The following is a 22,162-nucleotide window of genomic DNA, read 5'->3' as shown; positions in this document are numbered from 1 at the left end:
ACGAATAAATTTCGAATACAATAATGCTATGCATCCCAAAAATTACCGCAAAATTCTCATCCAAATAATGTGAAGAGAATTTTGAAATATATTTTAGAACGTGGTATTACTCTTTCAAATAACCTAGAGGATGTAAGTGATTTTTACCCGAAAAAATATTCAATATATAATTACATTCTTTAATTATGATAATAAATTGTAGAATATTTTAAATTCTCAGCAACTAATACTCCCTCCGTTTCCTTTTAATTGACGTTTTAAGTGTGGGCACAGATTTTAATAAAAACAAAAATTTTTCTCTCCCACCACTTTTTTCCCTGATTTCGCAGTGGGAGAGACTTTGAAAGTGAGAACTTTCCGCTTATTGAAATGCAGTAACATTTTTAATAATTTTGTCTTATTCATCTGTTTTAACAATTTTGAAAGGTGCAGACGAGAGAAACGGCAGAACGACTTTAATTTTGAAAATTTTAAAAAGTCTTAGAACGACAATTAAAAGGAAACGGAGGGAGTATCATTCAACAAAATTTTTTTTTTTTTTCATTTAAAATGGAAATTTATCAATTCATAGTAGGGTAATTTAGTCTTTATGCACTTCAAAGTTCAAACTACAATTTTATATTTTTAACGGTAACCTAACAGAAAGCATTATTAGGGGGTTTGAGTGATGGATTTATGAATACTATTGAGGGGAATGTGATTAGAATGCTAATAATTACTAGAGTAATCATTTCAAATAAATTGAGGTAAGTGATTTTTGCCCTAACTTGAAAGGTCATAAATAAATTTCTACTGTAGCAGTGTTCTACTGCAACACCAATTAGTCACTAAAGTGTCACTGTATGTCAAGATTATACCATTAGATTGTGAATAGAACAAGAGATTAGAAAGTCTAATATCATGAGAGTTAATTCAGGCAAACAATATTGGTAGTGAATAAAAAGGCTTCAGGTGCCCAGTAAATTTTTCAACACTTCTTTTTCTGATGCTTCGTCAAAATTGATACTAATCTACATATCTCTCTGTCGCTAAAAATACATCAAAACAACTAAGATCAGATACAAGCAACAGAAAAAGGTACACATTTCTATTACCTTGCCAAGAGATATACCCTGTACTCACCACCAGAAGTTACAAAAAAAAATGCCTTCGACGTATTAAAGGGGGGACAGCAAGAATTTGACGACTCAATGTCATGCATTGCTATTTCTCTTCCTAGCCGGGGACCTTCCCCCTTCTACTTATTTCTCTTTTCTAGCCAAGGACTCTCCCTTGTACTCACAACCTGCAGAAACCACAAAACCTGCTCCAACCTGCAGCGAATTGTAACATAACAATGATTAGAGGTGGCAAGACCAAACTGTGCCAAAACCAAACTGGGTGGCAGAACCTGTTGGTTAATTCTTCAAGTTTTAACTTTTTCTAATTTAATTTTACCAAGCAAATAGTTGCTTTATGTGAATATACATCTCAAATATTCGAAAAAATTGAAAGTCAAGATCAGCCCATGCTGGCCTGGTTCAGTATGGCACGTGTCACACCTTTAACAATAACTCTTGTCTATGTAAACATTTATACATAAAGTCCAACAGATAAAGAGATTACTTGACAATCTTTCAGTACAACACGCTCTTGGAGATGTACATTGCTGCAAATCACAGAACCTTGGATTGAACAACCGTCACCAATCGTGACATGATTCATTACAATTGAATTAACAACCTGCATACACAAGAAAGGTGAAGTAACAGTTAAGACTAGCATAATTATTTCAGCTTTAATATTCAAATTTCTTCAAGGCACCACAAAGACAAAGGCAGTGATGTAATAGGACCAAGCAATAATACAGATACCAGTTTGCACTTTTCCCGATATCTATAAATAAGAAATCAACATACCTTTACATTGGAACCTATCCGGCAATGACGGCCAATTACAGATCGCTTGACACTACACTTGTCACCCATTTGTGAACCCTCCCCCACCATACATTGTGGTCCAACCTACAATGATGAAACCACTTATCAAGTACAAAGAGAAATAACCTAATTGTTGGAAGACATACAGCAATAATAGCCTCAACCTTCCACTACATAAGCTACAAAAAATAAATGCAAATTGGTTACAGGAAGCAATTACACAAACTACTTTAAAACTTTAATAAAATAATGTTACCATAGGTTTCAACTTACAGTAGTTTTTGATCCAATCTCTGCTGACGGATGGATAACATATTTCTGTGCAGAAAAGGAATAGCCTGACAGATGACTTGCCTCACCTATGACCTGACATTCAAAAATGAAAGTCAGCCTACTGGATCAAGCAAAACTGCATAACAGTAAGATACTGTAAAATACCCAATGAGAGCTTCAGCAGTATGAACTCACATCCCGATTAATGTCCATAAATGCTTGAATGGAATTTAAGCGTACACAGTACTTGCTGCTGCCGGCAATATAAGCACAGCATTTATGAGTTCTTCGAACAGGAGCAGATCCATCAGGACCTAATGCATACAGTTCGTGAAACCTTGGTGCAGATGCATTAGAAAGAATTCGAGACAGAATCATGTGACTGTTCTGAGAACTACTTTTCGCATTTCCATTTTCTTCTGTTTGTTGTATGCCATTTAAGAGTATCTCTGATTTCTAATGTGCACAAAAAAATTATGAGCCAGATCACAGATATGAGAGAGGGGAAAAAAAAGATGTCTCCCACAACAGCCATGTATGCAGGGACCTTTCAAACTAACCAGCTGGCTCCGAACAAGATAAGGCAGTACATCCTGTTTTAAGCTTTGAAATGTATCCTTCTGATCTAGAACCTGTTGCAGAACAGACCTGTGGAACATAGACAGAAAAAATGACATAAATATAGATAACAATATTCTTGACAGATGAATTAAAAACAGACGAGCAAAATAGGCAAACCTCTTGAATGCATACATATGCGCATCCATCATATCAGCTCGAACGTCCATCTAAAAGAATAAATATGAAATATAAAAAATTAGATTAAAAAGCAAGTAGATCTTGCCAACCTAACTGTACCTTGACAGGCATTCTCAACTTAGAAACATCTTTTCGTATAGATACTTCACTTTCATTTGATGGAAATTTTACAGGACAAATAAATAAAATTATAGATTAAATATAGTAGTTGATACTAGGATAATTCTTGGAGAAGCATTTGAATTTAGTAACCAAAATTTTTAATCTAGGTAGCGCAGAGAAAGGTTGAAATCATATCAATGACCGAAATATTTTGAAAAAATGGTAAAAAGTGATATTCTGAACAAAGCACTAGGACTAGCTTTCATAGCTAATAAAGTGAGAAGCTTTGGAAGTACCATCCAGTGAACATATTACAACTCAACTTCGCTAGATACTTCATTTACCAGCTTCAGAGAGGTTTAACAGAAGCAACTCAAATAAGAGGACAAATTGCAAACCGTTACCTGACCACTTGCACGGAGAATGCTCTTCTGAATTCGAGTATCTTTATCAATCTCAGCTCCTGACAAAAGTTAGGAGATGCCATGTAAGGAGCAGATTCAGTAATTTGCTTGAATTAACCCAAAAAAAAAAAAAAAAAAAAGAAAAAAAAAGAAAAGAAAACAACAAGCCCTAACCTGTTGCTATATATAACAAAAATTGCTTTGTGGGGTCCATCCCTATAATGTTGTAGCACCCTGGTTTCTTGCTTTTGTCTTTTCCACCAGTGGATCCGGACTCTGATGATCCACTGACAGGAGCAGAACAAAGCATTGCAGTAACCACTGCATCATGTCGTCTATGAGCAGCCGCAACTGCACCAGGAGGAACATCAGAAACAAGATCACCACTTACAACCTGCAGGAACATGTAGTGGTACTGGGGTAAAAACACAACTTTCTGCAACTGAAAAACCACTAAGGATATCAATGCTAACCAAAATATCTTTTGCAGTCAAGTGGTGTGCAATGGCCCGAAGTGCACCAGCAGTGCCAACATCCTCAGGGACCGCAGCAACCTGCAAGATTATAAAAACCAATTGGTCTATATTTTTTTAAAATGGATAATCAAAATTAAAGGACAGTAATTATTCAGTTTTTACCATTTGACTGCTAAGTGTATGAGTAATAGCATTCTCTCATAACACCAAAAGAAAAAGGGCATTAAATGAGATAAATAAGCATGTATAGCAACTTCAACTAATTTTCATAAACATTAAGTCACTTAATTTTAAGAATAAAATGAATTGAAAAAAAGATTAGTTTTATATACATAAAAGCATGCAAAGCCATATTCAACCACACTTATCTTACTTTATTTTCAACATATTACCTTGTTACACAGCATCAGTGAATTGACTAACTAGATACGCAAAAGTTTTATCCACAAATCATTACAGATTAGTTTTGTATACATAAAATCATGCAAAAACCATATTCAACCACACTTATTTGACTTTATTTTCTACATCTTACCTTTGTACATAGCATCAACAATTGGTTAAAAAGATAGGTAAGAGTTTTATCCACAAATCATAATAGAGGTTCAAGAACTATATGCTCAGAAAATAACATCTAGAAGCCAACTTTTTGTCTTGCAGTCAACTTTGAGTCATGCTCAAATCCCTAATAAAGTTATGGCATAAGTCAAAAAATTGTTTTGCAAAGCAGCAAATCTTTCAAGTCCGAATATAACAAAACCCAGACCAAGTCCAGGCCAATGGGGGTCTATGCAAATGTTACAGCAGCTTGTGCTGGAATCAGGAACCTCTCAGTATACACCTAGGTTGTAACTTGACTCAATCAGAAATCAGAGACTAATAGCTGTCATAGAATTAACAGAGCACCACCACATCAACTTATGATCTTCTTACACAAGTAACATGGAGCAACATAAGCTAATAAGGGAGGACCCATTGCTCACACAAATGATGGAAATATAAATCAGTCACCTTTATGTTCTGAAATAAAAATATCAATGATAATATATGTTTAGCTTGTGTAAGTGGATCATGAAAGAGAGCCTATAACTAAAACTGTAAATAAAAAAGAAAATGAAACTGAAAGTACAAGTAGAGCTGATGCTGAACAAAAATGCCTAGGTGCCGGATCTTTAAATCGTTATGCTTTGATTTTACGGAAATATATCAATTAGAAAAGGTTTAAGATTGACTATGAACTGGATTTAAGGCAGAATCATTCGATTTTGGGGTTTTTTTCGCTTCTGCAAATTACGGAATAGATTTGTAAACGCATGGAAATAATCAAGAGATAGAACCTAAGTGACTACAGCTTCAGTTCCTAAGCAATGAGAACTAGGAATTGGATGCAAGCATCCCTCGAAAAAGCTTCAATACTTACCAAATTCTTTACATACTTTTACACAAGCCACAATGTGGGCCAATGCTCACATGGCTCACTTTAACTTGAATATACTTTGATTATTTTGTTCAGTTTTTGTAAAAAAAAAAAAAAAAACTTCCTTAAAACTGTAGTGATAAACCAGCCCTTGAAGTTCCATAAACAAGAAAGAGAGACAAAAGGCCCAGAAAATAATAAGAAATCTGAGTAACTCTTAGATGAAGCACTTGATAAGTTACAACAGTTTCCCCTTGATAATTATTCAAGGCAACAATTACTTTGCAATAATCCAAAACAAGCATATTTTGCACCCATATGTATGAAAAGGTAAAAGATCATAGTTGTTCAACTTTGTTCTTCCATGAGAAGAATTTATTTGAAACTTGCTACAGCTTCCTTTATACTAGTTTTTGGTTTAACTTAAACTGACTCTTAATTATTGTTTATAACTCTATCAGTAATGTGGATACGGAAAAAACTAATAATCTATCAACCATATGCTGAAAAAATAAGCTAATAATATCTATATAATAAGATGAAGTTAACAATGTTGTAGGACAAACAGTACAGAAATTAAGGGACAGAAATGGGAGATAAACCTGAAAAGAAACGGAGAAATTAAGAAGAATTAGGGAAAGAAACGATTAGAATCTAATTATTTTAGGAAATACTATACTTAGGAAATTTAAATAAACAATTTACTAAAGAAATTAGATCCTAGATTCTCCATCACAACAATGGACCCATGTACTCATTTAAAAGTCACAATGAAACCTTCAACCCATTTTTTAAATTGGCAGGTCTAAATTCATATTTCTTAGCTAATAGATAAACTTGTTTAAAGTGAAATCTAAATTATAGGTTGGTGATTAAATTTTCATTCCTTAAAATATGGTCCACCATATAAAGCATAATAATGCCCCCCATAGACTCTACTCCAACTAAGAAACCTGATACTGTCAAAACAGCTACGAGCCAATTTACAGCAACCTTAACACAAATAACTCATACAAATGCCTGAAATTTTTGTAAGGTCGAGCATCCATGACATTGAACTTTCAAATTTATTCCACAGCAACCTCATAACACATTAACATTGAGGAAGCTGCACATGCTCTTCTTCAAATGAATTTCCTTGACACTAGTTGGACATTATCAACACTTTTAGTCTCCAGAATCCTAACCTCAAAACAAACTTTATTTCCCAATCCCCCAAGAGCTGTTATCCTTAAATATCTGTGGTTTTGAATCATCTTCATCACTTCTCTCAAGGCTCATCCCCAACATCCCTGAAGTAAGTTTCTTACAGATTACACCCAGAAACCACTACATTAAAATCTTGTCCCAAAATTGCAGCTTGAACCTTGTAGATAGGAACCTTTTATTCCTTTTTCATTTCTCCTGTACAACCTCCTTCCAGAAGATGATGGTTTGATCAGATTTGCTATTATTCTTCCCCCTTCTTCTGTATAAAACACACATACGGCATAAAAGGCAAAACTCTAGTTCTTTAGACTCTAGCCTTTCATTATTAAAGCTTCAAGGCTTTCTTACTCTCACCCATGAGGCGCCACAAGTGATGTCACAGAAACAAACCTTTCAAGACACTATCAAATTACCATCACATCAAAACGAACGAAAACATAATGCTAAATAGTTTCCACATAATTTTAAAGCACAAATTTCTTTCTTCAGTATATCAATTTTTAACCAAACTATATAAGTTAGTCTAATTTAATTAAAGTTGCTTATATCATCACCATTTTGAAAACCTAAGAAATTTGTGTAAAAAATGATTAACTCTTCCAACACAGATGCAAACTTAACAAAGCAAACACAAAAGATTCAAGCAATAATTTTTTTTTTTTAATACCTCAACATGTAGACGATCAACATAAGCCCCTGAAATCCAACCACCGACACGAAGAGCTGCATCCTGACCTTCAACAACCTAAAACACACATACATCAACTCAAAATGACATTAAAAAAGAAAAAAAAAAGACTGAGAAACTTCTCAAATGAACAAAAAGAAACGTACAACAATGAGATCCTTAAGATTACTGAGTTCCAATAGCTCTAAAACGTAAGAGAGAACAGGTCGGTTAGCCACAGGAAGTAGCGCTTTCGGAACCTCCTGCAATGAAACAAACATATTGAGATCGAATTCGAAAACAAATCAAATTAAACGAAGAGAGAAAGGGAAGGAGAAAGAGTGGAGACCTTTGAGACTAGAGGGACAAGTTTCTTTGAAGTTCCACCGGCCAGCACCACCACTTGAAAATCCATCTCAAAACTACAAAACTTGAATTTGCTTGTTCAATTCTGCAGAGTTAAGCGGTGGCAAAGATTTTCATGAAAATGAAAGAGATCTAAAATCCCTGAATCACTGGTGATTAAATTAATTACTTGTTCTAGGTTTTTGGGTCGTGTTATTTGGTCTGGGAAGACAAAAAGTTTGAATCCAGTTAAAATTGGAATAATTACATTTTCTCCCTTAAGGTTTTACGAAATTAAATTCACCCACAGTCACAGATTTCATAAAAGGTAAGATTAGCCCAATTTTACCCTAACAAATACCAACTTTTGGATTAATGAGACATCGTCAAGTCTCAAGCACTATAGTAGCAATTTTTTAGAAATAATAAATTGCTCCTATAATTATTTAAAAAAAAAAAGCAAAAAAAAAAAAAAAAAACACTCATTAAATTTATTAAAAGCCCCTGCATGGATGTATTAAAAGACCCTCTGATTGGGAGATATTTGATCAAGTTTAAAAATTGTTGAGGTATTTGAGACTTAGGGAATTAAATTAACCCTATCAACTTTGCTAATGTCCCCCTTCCATGGACTAATCTGTATAATGTACAAATTACAGTTCTAATAAGCATCCATACGTGGAATGGGATAATGCTAGTCCAATAATATTACTCTCTCACATAATATAGTGACATAGTTTTCCTTTGAAATATATAGGTCTAATTTTCATCTTCCCCAACACAAATACCTCACAGTTTTAAAGATTTCATACATTTCAATTGTTAATAAGGGTGGCAGAAAAAAAAAAAAAAACAAAAAAGGCTGAAAGTGTACGTGTATAGTACAAACGGTTCGACCCTGTATTACATATAAGCCCAACTTGTAGTCAATCCATGAGTTTATTTTATTTAAAAATATATATAATAAAGGACTATTACCCACACCTCTCCTGAGATTTCAGTTTTTAATTGTTAATAAGGATGGCAAAAAAAAAAAAAAAAAAAAAGGTGTGGAAAGTGTACGTGTATAGTACAACGGTTCGACCCTGTATTACATATAAGCCCAACTTGTAGTCAATCCATGAGTTTATTTTATTTAAAAAAAAAAAAGGATATTATAAAAGACTATTACCCACACCTCTCTTGAGATTTCAGTTTCTCTCACACCCCAAAGGTATGAAAAATTACCTGACCTTCCTCCACATTCGGAGAATTATCCAATATCTTAATTGATAAGTTTCTTCATATGGCCTATTATATTTAATCTTATGAGATTGATTAACATCATACCCATCCATTTTATTCCAAAAGTATCAAAAACACCCATATTCTAGAGATATATTGAGGCTCCATTCAATTTTGAAATTAAAAGTCTATCATATCCCTTCCTATCACTTACCAACTTAAAAGGAAAAAAAAAAAAAAATCTTCCTACCCTTATTATTTATTTCAAATTAAACCTAATGATTTCAATCATAAGGTTTTACGAAACTAAAAATGCACTCACAGAATAGCTTCCACATAACTATTCTTTATTTATGATTTCAGTTTTAATTATTTTGGAAGGAAAAATACTTAATTTTACCAAAATTCATTTTCTAATTTAATTATTTTTTATTGTAATTAAATGTTTGGTTAAAAATGTTATTTAAATGTGTAACCTCCCCTACGAAATATAATTATAAGTTCGAGATTGATTTTGTGGATTGGAAAATGATTGAGTGCAAGATTTAAGAAATTTGTTGACTTTGTGAGCTATGGAGTGGTAAAATAGACTTTTAATTTTAGCATGGATAGAGCCATAACATATTATTAACAAAAAGGTATTTTAATTACTTTTAAAACAAAGAGGATGAATGTGATTAATCGATCTTCTAGGGGTAAACAAAATGAGTAACACTACACTCACAAACACTTCTCACTAACTTTCTCTCATAAACGTCACGTGTCAGCTCACAATTTGTCAGTTCACATGGATCCTGCCTGACCAAGCCAATCACAAACTCCCACATAAGGTTAGTGAAAGGGGTTTGTTAGGTTAGTATTATTGAAACAAATAGAGAAAACAAAGAAATCTATTAATTAAGGCAATAAAGGAAGGTATATGATAATTCTTCACATGTGAAGGGAGGTTAAAGTAAATTTTCATACCTTTAGGGTGTAGGTGTGATAATTAAAACCTCAAGAGCGGTGTGGGATAATAATTCTACTATAATTTATAAACTAGATATGGGCCCGCGCATTGCGCGAGTATGTTTATTTAATATTTTTGGAATAGGTTGTAAACAAATTTATTCTAACAGAATAAAGTAATTAGATTAAGAGATGATAATTGTTAGATTATACAAGTTTTAGAGTAAATTTAACTTTTATATATGTACAGAGTTGTGATTAACATAAAATTAATAATTATATCTTTATAATTATTAATATCAATTAATATTATGAAGATCGATTATTTGAACTTAAAAATTATATTGAGTTCATTTTGAAGTTTGATATTGACTAGTAAATTTTTTTTCTCACAGTATAGGATTCTTTCCAGCCAAGGTTTGAAAACAGACTAATTTCCATCTTGATACGTTTTTCTTGAAAATGGTTAGATTTTTGGAATGTTTATGTAATGTACTTATATAATTGTTAGTACTCATCCAATGTGTCAAGATGGAAGAACTAAACCAAAACTACCATGTTATGATGGAGAACAATTTTCAATCAATTAATGAGCAATACCAAAATCAAGATAAAATTGAATATAGAGAATAATATTTTTATTATAAAAGAAATAAGTACATCGTTTTTTTATACTGTGAAGTGGGTTTGGACAATATAGACTTTATTTTTTATTTTTCTTATAGTTGTTCAACTCCTCTATTGCATATGCATACTCTCTTTTGTTTAGGTTATAAATAATATCTATGGCAGATTTCATGATTTGTAACATCTGATCAATGACTTCTGCGAATTTGTCTGTTGTAGTATGTAGATCATCCAGATTGCTCGCAACTTTTTTGAAAATCTCCCTCAATTCTGGCATTCCCTGAAAAATGTCTAAACCAATTGCAGAAACAATATACAATCAAATTTTATAAATATATAGAAACGGTAACATGAATGTGTAAATATAATTATCAGATGAACTCTCGACATATCAAAAAAAAAAATTAATGGTTTTAATATTCCCGCAAATATGTATAATGGTTTTGTTTGCGATTTTGTAATTTATGATACAAAAGATGTGGAACATTTATATCTTCTGCTTGCCTCGGTGGAAAATTATTGTCGTTCAGGTCATTGTTGGTATTCATTGCAGATTCTTTTGGTTGTAATGTTTTGTTAACCATTTTCGAATTAAGTTTTGGAGAAGAAATGAACAATTATAGTGTATAGTATCTAAAGAAAGTTAAATGGGTGATTGATGTAAAAGCATTATTTATAGGAGAATAGGATGTGAAAAGGTGGACTATGAACAGACATCTGGTAATAAATAAATGTGTTGATCGAAAAATGTTAATAATTATTTAGATGAGGTAATATGAAACGTTAGTAGACTATTGTACAATATTAAAGAAAATCGTAATAAATATTTTGTTAAGTGTGCAACATATTAGTTAGGTAGTTAATAATGGTTCGGCAAGATGTTGAGTTATTATGATAAAGAAACAATGTGATTTACTAATAATAAAATCTTATTGATACATTTTTAAAGGATGGACAATAAATATTTGGTCAAGTATCAAACTCAGAGATGATATGATGATGTCACAATATATTTATTAATTTTTAGTTGTGGTTCAATAATATGATTATAAAACATGCATATAGTTCGACTTTGATCGTATTTGATCAATAATGGTTCAAAAGTTTTTTTAAATGTGTAATAGAAATGGTTATTTCTAGTTTTTTTTTTTTTTAATTAAGATTACAATATATTTAGATTGATGTTTGTTGTATATGTTCAATTTTTTAACATAATGTTTAAACAATTTCTGGGGTACTGTATCACCAGTATGAAAGTTGCTCTGGGAAAATTAATAGATATCTAACAACAGATAGACACGTTGATTGAAAAAGTCTTGACAACTTGTAGCAAAACTGTTTGTGGCGCATTAAATGAGAGCGTAATAATAATTAACAATGGTTCGGTAGGCGGGTTTCCAAAATATGTTGTGGTTTGGCGTACAATTCAATCTAATGAATAATGGAATGGAAATTTATTTTTATATGTTATAGGAACAGTATTTAGATTGCTATTTGTCGAACATGTTTAATTATTTGAAATTGTCATAATCATTGGTGTTTAATAGTTTTATTAAATATTGTTTACGTTGTACTGATCATTGTAATTTTGTGATGAATTTTTCTTTATAAGTTATTAAATATTTGGATCAATCGTTGATAATTGAGTGAGTTTTAACTTCTATTTTTAGATTAAACTAAAAAGCATTTAAATTTGTACATGTGAAAGAAATTACATTAGAAAGTTACTAAAAATTAAATTTCATACAGACTATTTGGTAATCCACGTTACATCTATGACATGTGACATTTTCTAGTGATGTTGATCTGTCCTAGTGCATACGATTTTGATTCTCCTTGTTGCAAGTCCCAAATATTCTTCTTTTAATGAGAATTGTTGCAGTTGGAGTCAAGGACTTGAATTCTTTCCTACAATATTCCAATTTGTAGAAATGATTAGGTAGTTTTACTAATTTCATTAGAATTTGTATACCTCTGTTGTCATGTACAGTAAATAGAGCAACGACAGTGTGATATATTGATGCATGTTATATTTTTGGCAAACTGCAATCAATAGTTTTAATCCCATATATGTATCATGTTCGATGAAGAACAAATGTGTTCCCAGCAGTAGCAAAGCTTGTTTATTTTTTGCTTCTGCAAGTGTCTTCAGAATTGAAAATCTCACTATTGTTATTATTGGTATTTTATGTCATCATTTCGAAATGTCCATTCTTTGTAATATTTGTTTTATGTTTGCTTGTTTGTTCAGAGATTTGCACCTGTAAATTGTACGGTAAGTAATGGTTTTGAAGCACAAGATTCATAATAGTTAAAAAAAAAATCCATAGTTGGGAATCATAATACCTTTACCTTATGATTAAGCAATTAAGAATAAATAAATGTACCAAATATGACTCACTTAAATATGGATCCTAAAATGCATTTTGTTTTTTGTTTATTAGAAAACTATTAACAACTAAAGATGCACATGGTTCGGCAGAGTCATCTGTATGGTTAACTGTTATTGTTATAAGACTGCTATGGAACAAACTACTATCTTATTGTTATTAGTTGTATATCTAACCATTTTGTATAATATCATTTTCTGTGTGAGTAAGAAAATAATGAAATCAATAGATTAATGAAATATGATGGTTTTAGTAAAACTTACGTTAACCGTATTGCTTCTAAAGCGGTGTGATCTTTGTCGGTTGCTTTTACAATGATTCGTTGTAGAATTTCTGGTGGTATTTATAATAGACCTGTGGGTTGTTTTTTTGTTAATTTGAAAGGAATCATGATGTCTTGGTGCTGTTTTTTGGGTGCAAGTATAGGGAAATTATGTTGTCGATATGGTGTCTGTGGTTTATATAGTTCGCATGTGGGTAGCAGACAATTTTTTTTCGATATGGTATCTGTGGTTTATATAGTTCGCATGTGGGTAGCAAACAATTTTTTTTTTCTTTCTTTGGTATTTCAACTGCTTAGATAATGTTTTGTTTATTATTAATAGGAGTCAGCATTGTTATCTGAATCTAGTTTTTAATAGTTTTGTAAATTAAAGATGGTTGTATTAATCATTTAATGTCAAGTCTTACTTATATTTAAATGTAAACGGTCCGCATTCATGTTAATTTCTATATAGTTATATTAAACATTTGAGATATTTGATTAGTAAGCACACAGCACAACACGAGATATCATCAAAATATCAATCATATCAATAAAAGTATAATGAGAAGGGCATTGATGTTATTGATATATGTGTTTTGTTTAATTATGAATATAAAAGAAACAGATGGAATATGAATAAAGATGTTATAATAAATGAACATGGTTGTTTAAGAAGAATAAGATCTAACTAGCATGAGTTTAATAGAAAGGATAAAAAGAATAAGTTGGAAAAATAACATTGATTGTACGATTAGACCACATAATATTCAAGTAGTCTTCTCAACTTGCATGAGTGATTTAAGTTCGTATCACTTTAATGTTATGTAAATTATTTATTTAAAATTTAAAATTATTTATTTGTTTTTTGAGAATACAAAAGGTGCTTTAGGAAAACCAATAAATGTCTAGTAATAAGTAAACATATTAATTGAAAAAACGTTAATAACTTTTTGGATAAGAGGATACGAAACGGTAGTAAACGTAATAAATATTTTGTTAAATGTTCAAGTAAGAAACGTCATGATGATATTATAATATATTGCTTGGATCGTGAATAATGGTTTGGGGTTTAGGGTATTGATGTTATCACATAACAGAATCAAATTTAATTTGGTTGATAAAAAAAATGATTTATCTTAACGTGTTACTTGAGGTTGTAAACAAATTTATTTTAACAGAATAAAGTAATTAGATTAAGAGATGATAATTGTTAGATTATACAAGTTTTAGAGTAATTATAACTTCTATATATGTACATAGTTGTGTTAACATAAAATTAATAATTATACCTTTATAATTATTAACATCAATTACTATTATGAAGATCAATTATTTGAACTTAAAATTTATATTGAGTTCATTTTCAGGTTTGACATTGATTGGTAAATTTTGTTTCTCACAGTACAGGATTCTTTCCAACTAAGGTTTGAAAATAGACTAACTTCCATCTTTATACGTTTTTTTTTTTGGAAATGATTTATCTATGTAATGTACTTATATAATTATTATTAGTACTCATCCAATGTGTGAAGATGGAAGAATTAAATCAAAACCAATGTGTTATCATGGAGAACAATTTTCAATCAATTAATGAGTAACACTAAAATCAAGATAAAATTGAATATAGCGAATAACACTTTTATTATAAAAGAAATAAGTACATTACTTTTTCATACTGTGAAGTGGGTTTGGACGATATAGACTTTATTTTCTATTTTTCTTATAGTTGTTTAGTTCCTCTAATGCGTATGCATACTCTCGTTTATTTAGGTTATAAATAATATCCATGGCAGATTTCATGATTTGTAACATATGGTCAATCACTTCTCTAAATTTGTCTCATGTAGTATGTAGATCATCCAGATTGTTCTCAACTTTTATAAAAATCTCCCTCAATTCTGGCATTCCCTGAAAAATGTCTAAACCAATTGCAAAAACGATATACAATCAAATTTTATAAATATATGGAAACAGTAACATGAATGTGTAAATATAATTATGAGATGAATTCTTGACATATCAAAAAAAAAAAAAAATTTAATGGTTTTTATATTCTCACAAATATGTATCATCGTTTTGTTTGTGATTTTGCAATTTAGCATATAAAAGATGTGGAACATTTATACCTTCTGGTTGCCTCGGCTGAGAATTATTGTTGTTAAGGTCGTTGGTGGTATTCGTTGCAGATTCTTTTGGTTGTAATGTTTTGTCAGCCATTTTCGAATTAAGTTTTGGAGAAGAAATGAACAATTAAAGTGTATAGTATTTGAAGAAAGTTAAATAGGTTATTGATGTTAAAGCAATATTTATAGGAGAATAGGATACGAAAAGGTGGAATATGAACAGACAGCTAGTAATAAATAAACGTGTCGATGGAAAACATGTTAATAATTATTTGGATAAGGTAATATGAAACGTTAGTAGACTATCTGTACAATATTAAAGAAAACCGTAATAAATATTTTGTTAATTATGCAGCACATTAGTTAGGTAGTTAATAATGGTTCGACAAGATGTTGAGTTATCATGATAAACAAACAATGTGATTTACTAATAATAAAATCTTATTGATACATTTTTAAAGGATGGACAATAAATATTTTGTCAAGTATCAAAGTCAGAGATGATATGACGATGTCACAATATATTTACTAATTTTTTAATTGTGGTTCGGTAATATGGTTATTAAACATGCATATAGTTTGACTTTGATCTTATTTGATCAATAATGATACAGAAGTTTTTTTAAATGTGTAATAGAAATGGTTATTTCTAGTTTTTTTATTTTTTAATTAAGATTATAATATATTTAGATTGATATTTATTATTAATAGGAGTCAGTATTGTTATCTGAATATGGTTTTGAGAATACCAAAGGTTCTTTGGGAAAACAAATAAATGTCTAGGAATAAATAAACACGTTGATCGAAGAAACGTTAATAAGTTCTTTCATAAGAGGATAGGAAACAGTAGCAAATGTAATAATTATTTTGTTAAGTATTCAAGTCAGAAATATCATGATGATATTATAATATATCGTTTGGATAGTCAATAATGTTTCGGCAGTCGTGCTTCAAATGGATGTTATCGCTTGGCGTGAGATTTAATTTAGTTGGTAATAGAATCGAAGTTTTTTTTTGATGTGCGATAGGAATGTTTATTTACAGATTTTTTTAATTTACATTATAATATATTTAGATCGATGTTTGTCAAGTATGTGTAGACAATCCAATGATAAAATTGAATATAGAGAATAACACTTTTTTGAGATATTTTTACATGTGTAATAAATCATATAAAGAACTCACTAAAAATTATATTTCATACATACTATTTGGTAATCTGTTACATCTTGGACATGTGATATTTTCTGGTGACGTTGATCTGTTCCAATGTATACGATTTTGATTCTCTTTGTCTCAATCCTTTTAATGAGAACTGTCGCAGTTGGAGTGATGGACTTGAGCACTTCCCTGCAATCTTTCAGTTTGTGGAATTGATTGGTTACTTTCACTAATTTCATTAGAATTTTTACACCTCTACTATCGTGCATAGTGATTAGAGCAACGATGGTCTGATATATTACTTGTTGGTTATTTTGTTTGCTAGATGCAATAAGTAGTTGTAATCCTCTGTTTCTATTATGTTCCACGAAGAACAAATGTGTTCCAAGCAACAGTGAAGCATGCTTATTTTCTGCTTCTGCGAGGATCTTCAGAATTGAAAGCCTTGCAGTTGTTATTGCTGGTAGTTTGTGTCGTTGTCTGAAGATGTTTCTTCTATGTAAGACTTGCTTTATGTTTGACTGTTGGTTTAGAGATTTGCACCTATAAATTGTAAGTTAAATAATGGTTTTCAAACACAAGATCCACAATTAAAAAAAAAAAAAAACTGTTTTCCAAACACAAGATCCACAACAACAACGAAAAAAAAGGTGTAAATAATAGTTTCAAACAATTGGTAATCATAATATCATTACTTGTATGATCAAGAAGTTAACAATAAAAAAGTCTGAAAAATATGGTTTAGTTAAATATCCATTCTAACATGTATTTTGGTTTTTATGTATTAGAAAGTTGTTAAGAATTAAAGACACAAGTGATTCGGCATAATCTGTTTCAATTGTTGGGAGTCGTCATACGGTTTTCTATATGACTAACAAAACAATAAAATCAACATATTAACGAAACATGATGATATTAGTAAAACTTACGTTAACCGTATTGCTTGAAGAGTGGTGTTGTTATTCTGAATTGCTTATTGCAATATTTGTGATGGTAATTGTAACAGGTTTGTGGGTTGTGTTTGTGTTCTTTTGTAACGAATCATGATGTTCTGGTGGCCTTTTTTTTTTTTTTGTGTAAATATATTGAAATTATAAAGTTGTTATGGTCTTAGTGGTTTATATAATTTTTGTGTAGATATTGGATAGCGAACAATTTTTTGTGTGTTTGGATTTGGTAGATTTTATCGTGTTAATTATTAATGAGAATTAGTGTTGTTATTTTTTAATCTTGTTTTTAGTATTTTTCTAAATTAATGATCATATTTTTATTTTGTTGAACATTAATTATTTGATTTTGTTATATATATATATATCAGATATCATTGCTTCATTGTTTATTCTACCGAGAAAAATTGATTATTCTATTCAACAAATATAAACTTTTTTGTTCATAATCATTTAATGTTAAGTATTAATTTATCTTAAGTGTAAACGGTTTGCATTCGTCTATATCTAAACGTAGGTATATTAAGTATTTGATACATTCGATTAATACGATCATTTTAAATTCATATAACTTAATGTGTTGGATGATATTTTGTGCATTGTACATGAATTATGTGCATATCTTATGCAGGTGTCTGATGCTCTGAAAGTTCTATGAGATAATTGGGCAACTGGTCAAATCAAAAAGGGTGCCTCTACTGTAAGAAGATGGGAGGATCTAGTCACTGACTTATTGGTGAAAATCTTCCTGTGTTTTGGTGTTTTCCAGTTGACTTCAGGCATTGCTCACGTTTGTAATTCATGGCGTTCAGCTTGTTGTGATCCTTTGCTTTGGAAAACTCTTGATTTGTCAATGTTGAGATCAAATTTTATCAAAATCCCATTAAAGCCATATGTTTACGTGGATGAGTGTTCTGATAAGGCATTCACTCGTTTGTGAAAAATTTTATTGAGTCTTAGTCAAGGACAAATAAGAACCTTGATTTTTCACTTCAATTTGTATGCAGGGGACAAACAACTTATTATATTGCTAAAAGGTAATTTTTTTATGGTTATGTTTAAAACCTTACTAAAAGGTAATTTTGTTTTTTTATTCTCGTTGTTTATCGACCGAGTCTTTGGCATTGCCTTTGGTACCAGTGATCATCACCTTTAATTTTCTTTTTGGTACAGTGAATTGGGAAGTAATGCAGCATATATTGTTGTCTGCAGGTGCCCCCATTTGAGGCGTCTTGTTATGCCAGCTTGAAATAGAATAAAGAAGGATGTAAAATGCAAGTTCATTCGTACATGGAGATCTCTTGAATCCCTGATAATGCCTAGTATAGTAAATTCGCCTTATCTTATAGAGGAAATAGCCCTAAATTATAAGAACTTCAGTGAACTCAAGGTTTGGGTCCTTTTGATGTTCTCTTTGCTTCTACGATAGTCAAATTTCTTCCAAATTTGAAGGTTTTGAGCTTGAGATGCTCAGTGATAGTTAAGGATGCCCTATTGCTTATATTGGATGACCTACCAAATCTGGAAGTCCTCAACATATCACATAGTCTTCTTATAGAAGGTCCACTTCTTTCTCCACGAATGCCCAAAAAAATTATTAAGAAGCTAGATAAAATTATCTTGGAGAAGGCTGCTTGATTACATGAGTTCTTAACATGTACTGAGCACCCGTGCATCATGTGCCAGCATACACGAAGTGATGAAGGCTTTATGAGGTGGTACAAGTATGAGGAAGGTCTATGGAAAAATGGATGAGGGGAGGTCTCTTGCTCTTTGATTAGGACACTGTAGAGACTGTAATTTTAACATTGTGTTTTAGGTTGTCTTCCTCTTAATGCTTTCATTTTAGGTCATCAACATTGTAATACTTGCATGATGATCTTCTCCCATGGGAAAAGTATTATCTGTCTGCATAATTATGTACACATGTTAAAATTTCACTTCTGTTGTTTCAAATTGATCTTTTGTTTCAAAATGAAGTGGTTTCACACTAATACGCAATTGAGTATTTTATATATTTCAATTCATGTTACTTATTTTGTAATTGTTATTGTGAAATTCATTTCTATTGTCAGGTTTAATATTTGATAGTGAGATTTTGAAGGAATCTTTGAGTTTCGCTTCTTTTATACTTTGATGATAAGTTATAGTGACATTGTTCAGCTGAAGTGGTAATATTAAAGTTTTACTGTGCGCTGTCATTTTGGCTTTGTAAAACTCGTAAATGATGAAAAGTGTTGTTGTTTCAAATGTTGTTGATACTTAAAGAAAACATGCGGATTTAATATTCAGTATTTTACTTGAAGTAAATTTGGGGATTTAGGGTTTTCTCTATCAGTTTCGGCTTTAAAGGCATTTGTCCCAGTCTGTTTGTCACACTTTCCATATCTATCTTTTCTCGTTGACTGAAGTTGAGATAAGTAAAGTAAATTTTCTTTAGTTACAGTGACAATGTCATTTTTTATTTTACAATGGTCTAATTAATTTGTCATCGATTTTAACTTTGATTAAAGTGCATGTTATTGTTACGGAGTTCTGAGATTTGTTATCATTGTTATAAGAAGTTGTTAGATGGTTGTGTTGATAATTTGTTATGCTCAGGTTGTTTGTTGGTTTCTCTGGTAGTCGTGTTGCAGATTACTTTCTCGATAAGTTTACTGCTGAAGTTGGTGTCTTTCTTACTACGATTTTGTTTGTTCAGGTCAAGTTGTTTATTTGTTGTCTTGGTAGTCACATTACACACTACTTTCTTGGTAAATCTACTGTTGGAATTGGTGTTTTTCTCATTAAGATTTTGTTTATTATCTTGTTGTATTTAGTGTATATAGTAATACTATCGTTGATTTATGAATTGATGTTATGAAATGCCAGTGGTAGAAATGCTTCAGAAGTTACCATCATTGTTATCATGTAATTATCTATTTATTTTTCGGAACAGTCGTCAAGGTTTTGGTATTCTCTGTAGCACGTCTAAGATATTGTTGTTTTAATTTGTGTCTCTATCACATATCAGGAAGAATAAATGTCTTCCAAGTAATAACAAAGATTTACAATTTCTATTAAGTTGAATGATTGTTTGTTTTTTGTATTTTTATTTATTTGATGATATTTTTTTTCATTGTATGAAATTAATTCAAAAACTTGATTCCAAAGTTCTGTATAAAGGAGGATCAAGCAGTGATTCCAAGTCAGAATTGTTAATGCCTTTACAGACTTCTGTTTTACCTGTTTCAGCCTCCAATTCTATGAAACCTGATTCTAGTTCCTACCATGTTAAAATGATTGAAGAAGAAGATAATCAGTTAGACGAAATTTCATTACGTAGATTGGTGAAACGGCAGAAAAGCTGTCAACAAGAGGGTTCAAATACGAATTTTGAATGAAAAGGGAAAATTTTTTCTAAAGAAGAGCTAGACAGCAAAACATTCGACCTAGGGAAAGAGGTAATGTTTTTTCAGTTTATCATGTGAATATATACTTTATTAGGCATGACGCTGTTAACGTGGTTTCATTGTTTTTGAAATAGGCTTATATGAAGGTTTCTTAGAAATCAGAGAACGTTGGCTTGTTTCAGAAGATGTGATCTCAGATTTGAAAAAAGAAAATGAACATGTGATTTCCGAGGTTCACAAATTGGAAGAACAGTTAAAAATATGAAAGAAGACATTTGAAAAGGTCAAAACCAAATTGAAACACTGTCAAGAATCGTTTAGAAATGCTAAACAATCTTTTGCAAATGAGCAGTAACAAAAGGAAGTCTTTAAAAAGAAAAGTAATGAATTGTTTGAAGAAAATGATAACATCAAATATTTAATTGCACAAGCTGAGAAAGATAAAGAAGAGGCTTATGATTCGGTGTTAGAAATGTTTTTGGCCACCAGAAAAGCTTGTGTCAAAGAATTCAAGAACAAATTTCCAAATGAAGATTCTAGTTTTTTAGAGATAATTGTGTTGAAAAATGAGAAGATGTTGGCTAATGGAGATTATATTGACTGCAATGTTGTTGTAACTTTCTCTGGTCCACTTAATGATATTTTTCGTAAATTTTTAAACCATTTGTTAAATATTTTGACAATATTTGCCAATTTTTTGACAATATTTGCCACGCAAGTTTTTATAGTTGTGTTATTATAACGGATGTGGAAGCCTTCAGTTGATGCTAATTTTTGTGTATACAAAAAAAAGTCTCTAGCCCATGTAATGTTGCTTCTGTAAATATTTAAAGTGTTTGATAGTACTATTGATGTTAAATATCTTGACAATGTCTGTCGTGCAAGAGTTTGTGGTTGAGTTGCATATGTAAAAAATATGCATTTATAATACATAATACATATAATGTAGCATTCATTGTACCTGACAATAATAATTTAGAAACTTTAAATATCTTTGTATCAAGGAATTTATGTTTCTGTATATATTTGAACATTTAATGTGACCTTTTCATATTCATATAAACATTTTCAATTTTTCACATTAATCTCTCATGAACAATGTCTTATGTTATATACAATGTATCAATCCTTTTTATTACAAAGAATGTTTTTTATTATATATAACTTTTCAACCCCTTTAATTAAACACTTCTTTGAAAATAATGTTTGTCAATGTTTCTGCCAGTTCATCTTGTTTCAGGAGTAGCAAAATCTTGATACCTTGTCTTGAGGTTACTCTTGATAGTGTGACGTCTAATTGACCATGTGTAAAGATCTGATGTTTCATATACAATCCTACTGTTTTCAGTGATTGACTCTGGCTTTTGTTTATTATCATACAGAAGCTGTCACAGGTAACTATCTTCTCTTCAACCTAAAATGCCACTTCATATCTGCATTCAGCATTATTATTCTAGGAATTGTAACAATATCCCCAATATTTGACCTGATAATAATCACAGCTTGCATGGACC

General features: G+C 30.9%; 1 protein-coding gene across 1 annotated transcript; it reads right to left on the bottom strand.

The window, feature by feature from the left end:
* Nucleotides 1-973: 973 nt before the first annotated feature.
* On the bottom strand, nt 974-7,821 carry LOC116125601 (translation initiation factor eIF-2B subunit gamma-like). Its single transcript, XM_031411302.1, has 13 exons — nt 7,576-7,821; nt 7,394-7,489; nt 7,227-7,304; nt 3,931-4,011; nt 3,632-3,851; nt 3,458-3,516; nt 2,931-2,980; nt 2,753-2,840; nt 2,388-2,648; nt 2,193-2,285; nt 1,899-2,003; nt 1,606-1,722; nt 974-1,313 (listed from the first exon to the last, which is right to left on the bottom strand). The coding sequence occupies exons 1-13, from the start codon at nt 7,639-7,641 to the stop codon at nt 1,242-1,244; spliced, it is 1,386 nt and encodes a 461-aa protein (XP_031267162.1). The 5' UTR covers nt 7,642-7,821; the 3' UTR covers nt 974-1,241.
* Between the last annotated feature and the right edge of the window lie 14,341 nt (nt 7,822-22,162).

The sequence above is a fragment of the Pistacia vera genome, unplaced genomic scaffold (assembly GCF_008641045.1).
Source record: "Pistacia vera cultivar Batoury unplaced genomic scaffold, PisVer_v2 Contig104, whole genome shotgun sequence".
Taxonomy (NCBI): Eukaryota; Viridiplantae; Streptophyta; class Magnoliopsida; order Sapindales; family Anacardiaceae; genus Pistacia; species Pistacia vera.
The sequence above is the reverse complement of the archived record's forward strand: the minus strand, read 5'-3'. Positions and strand labels throughout refer to the sequence as shown.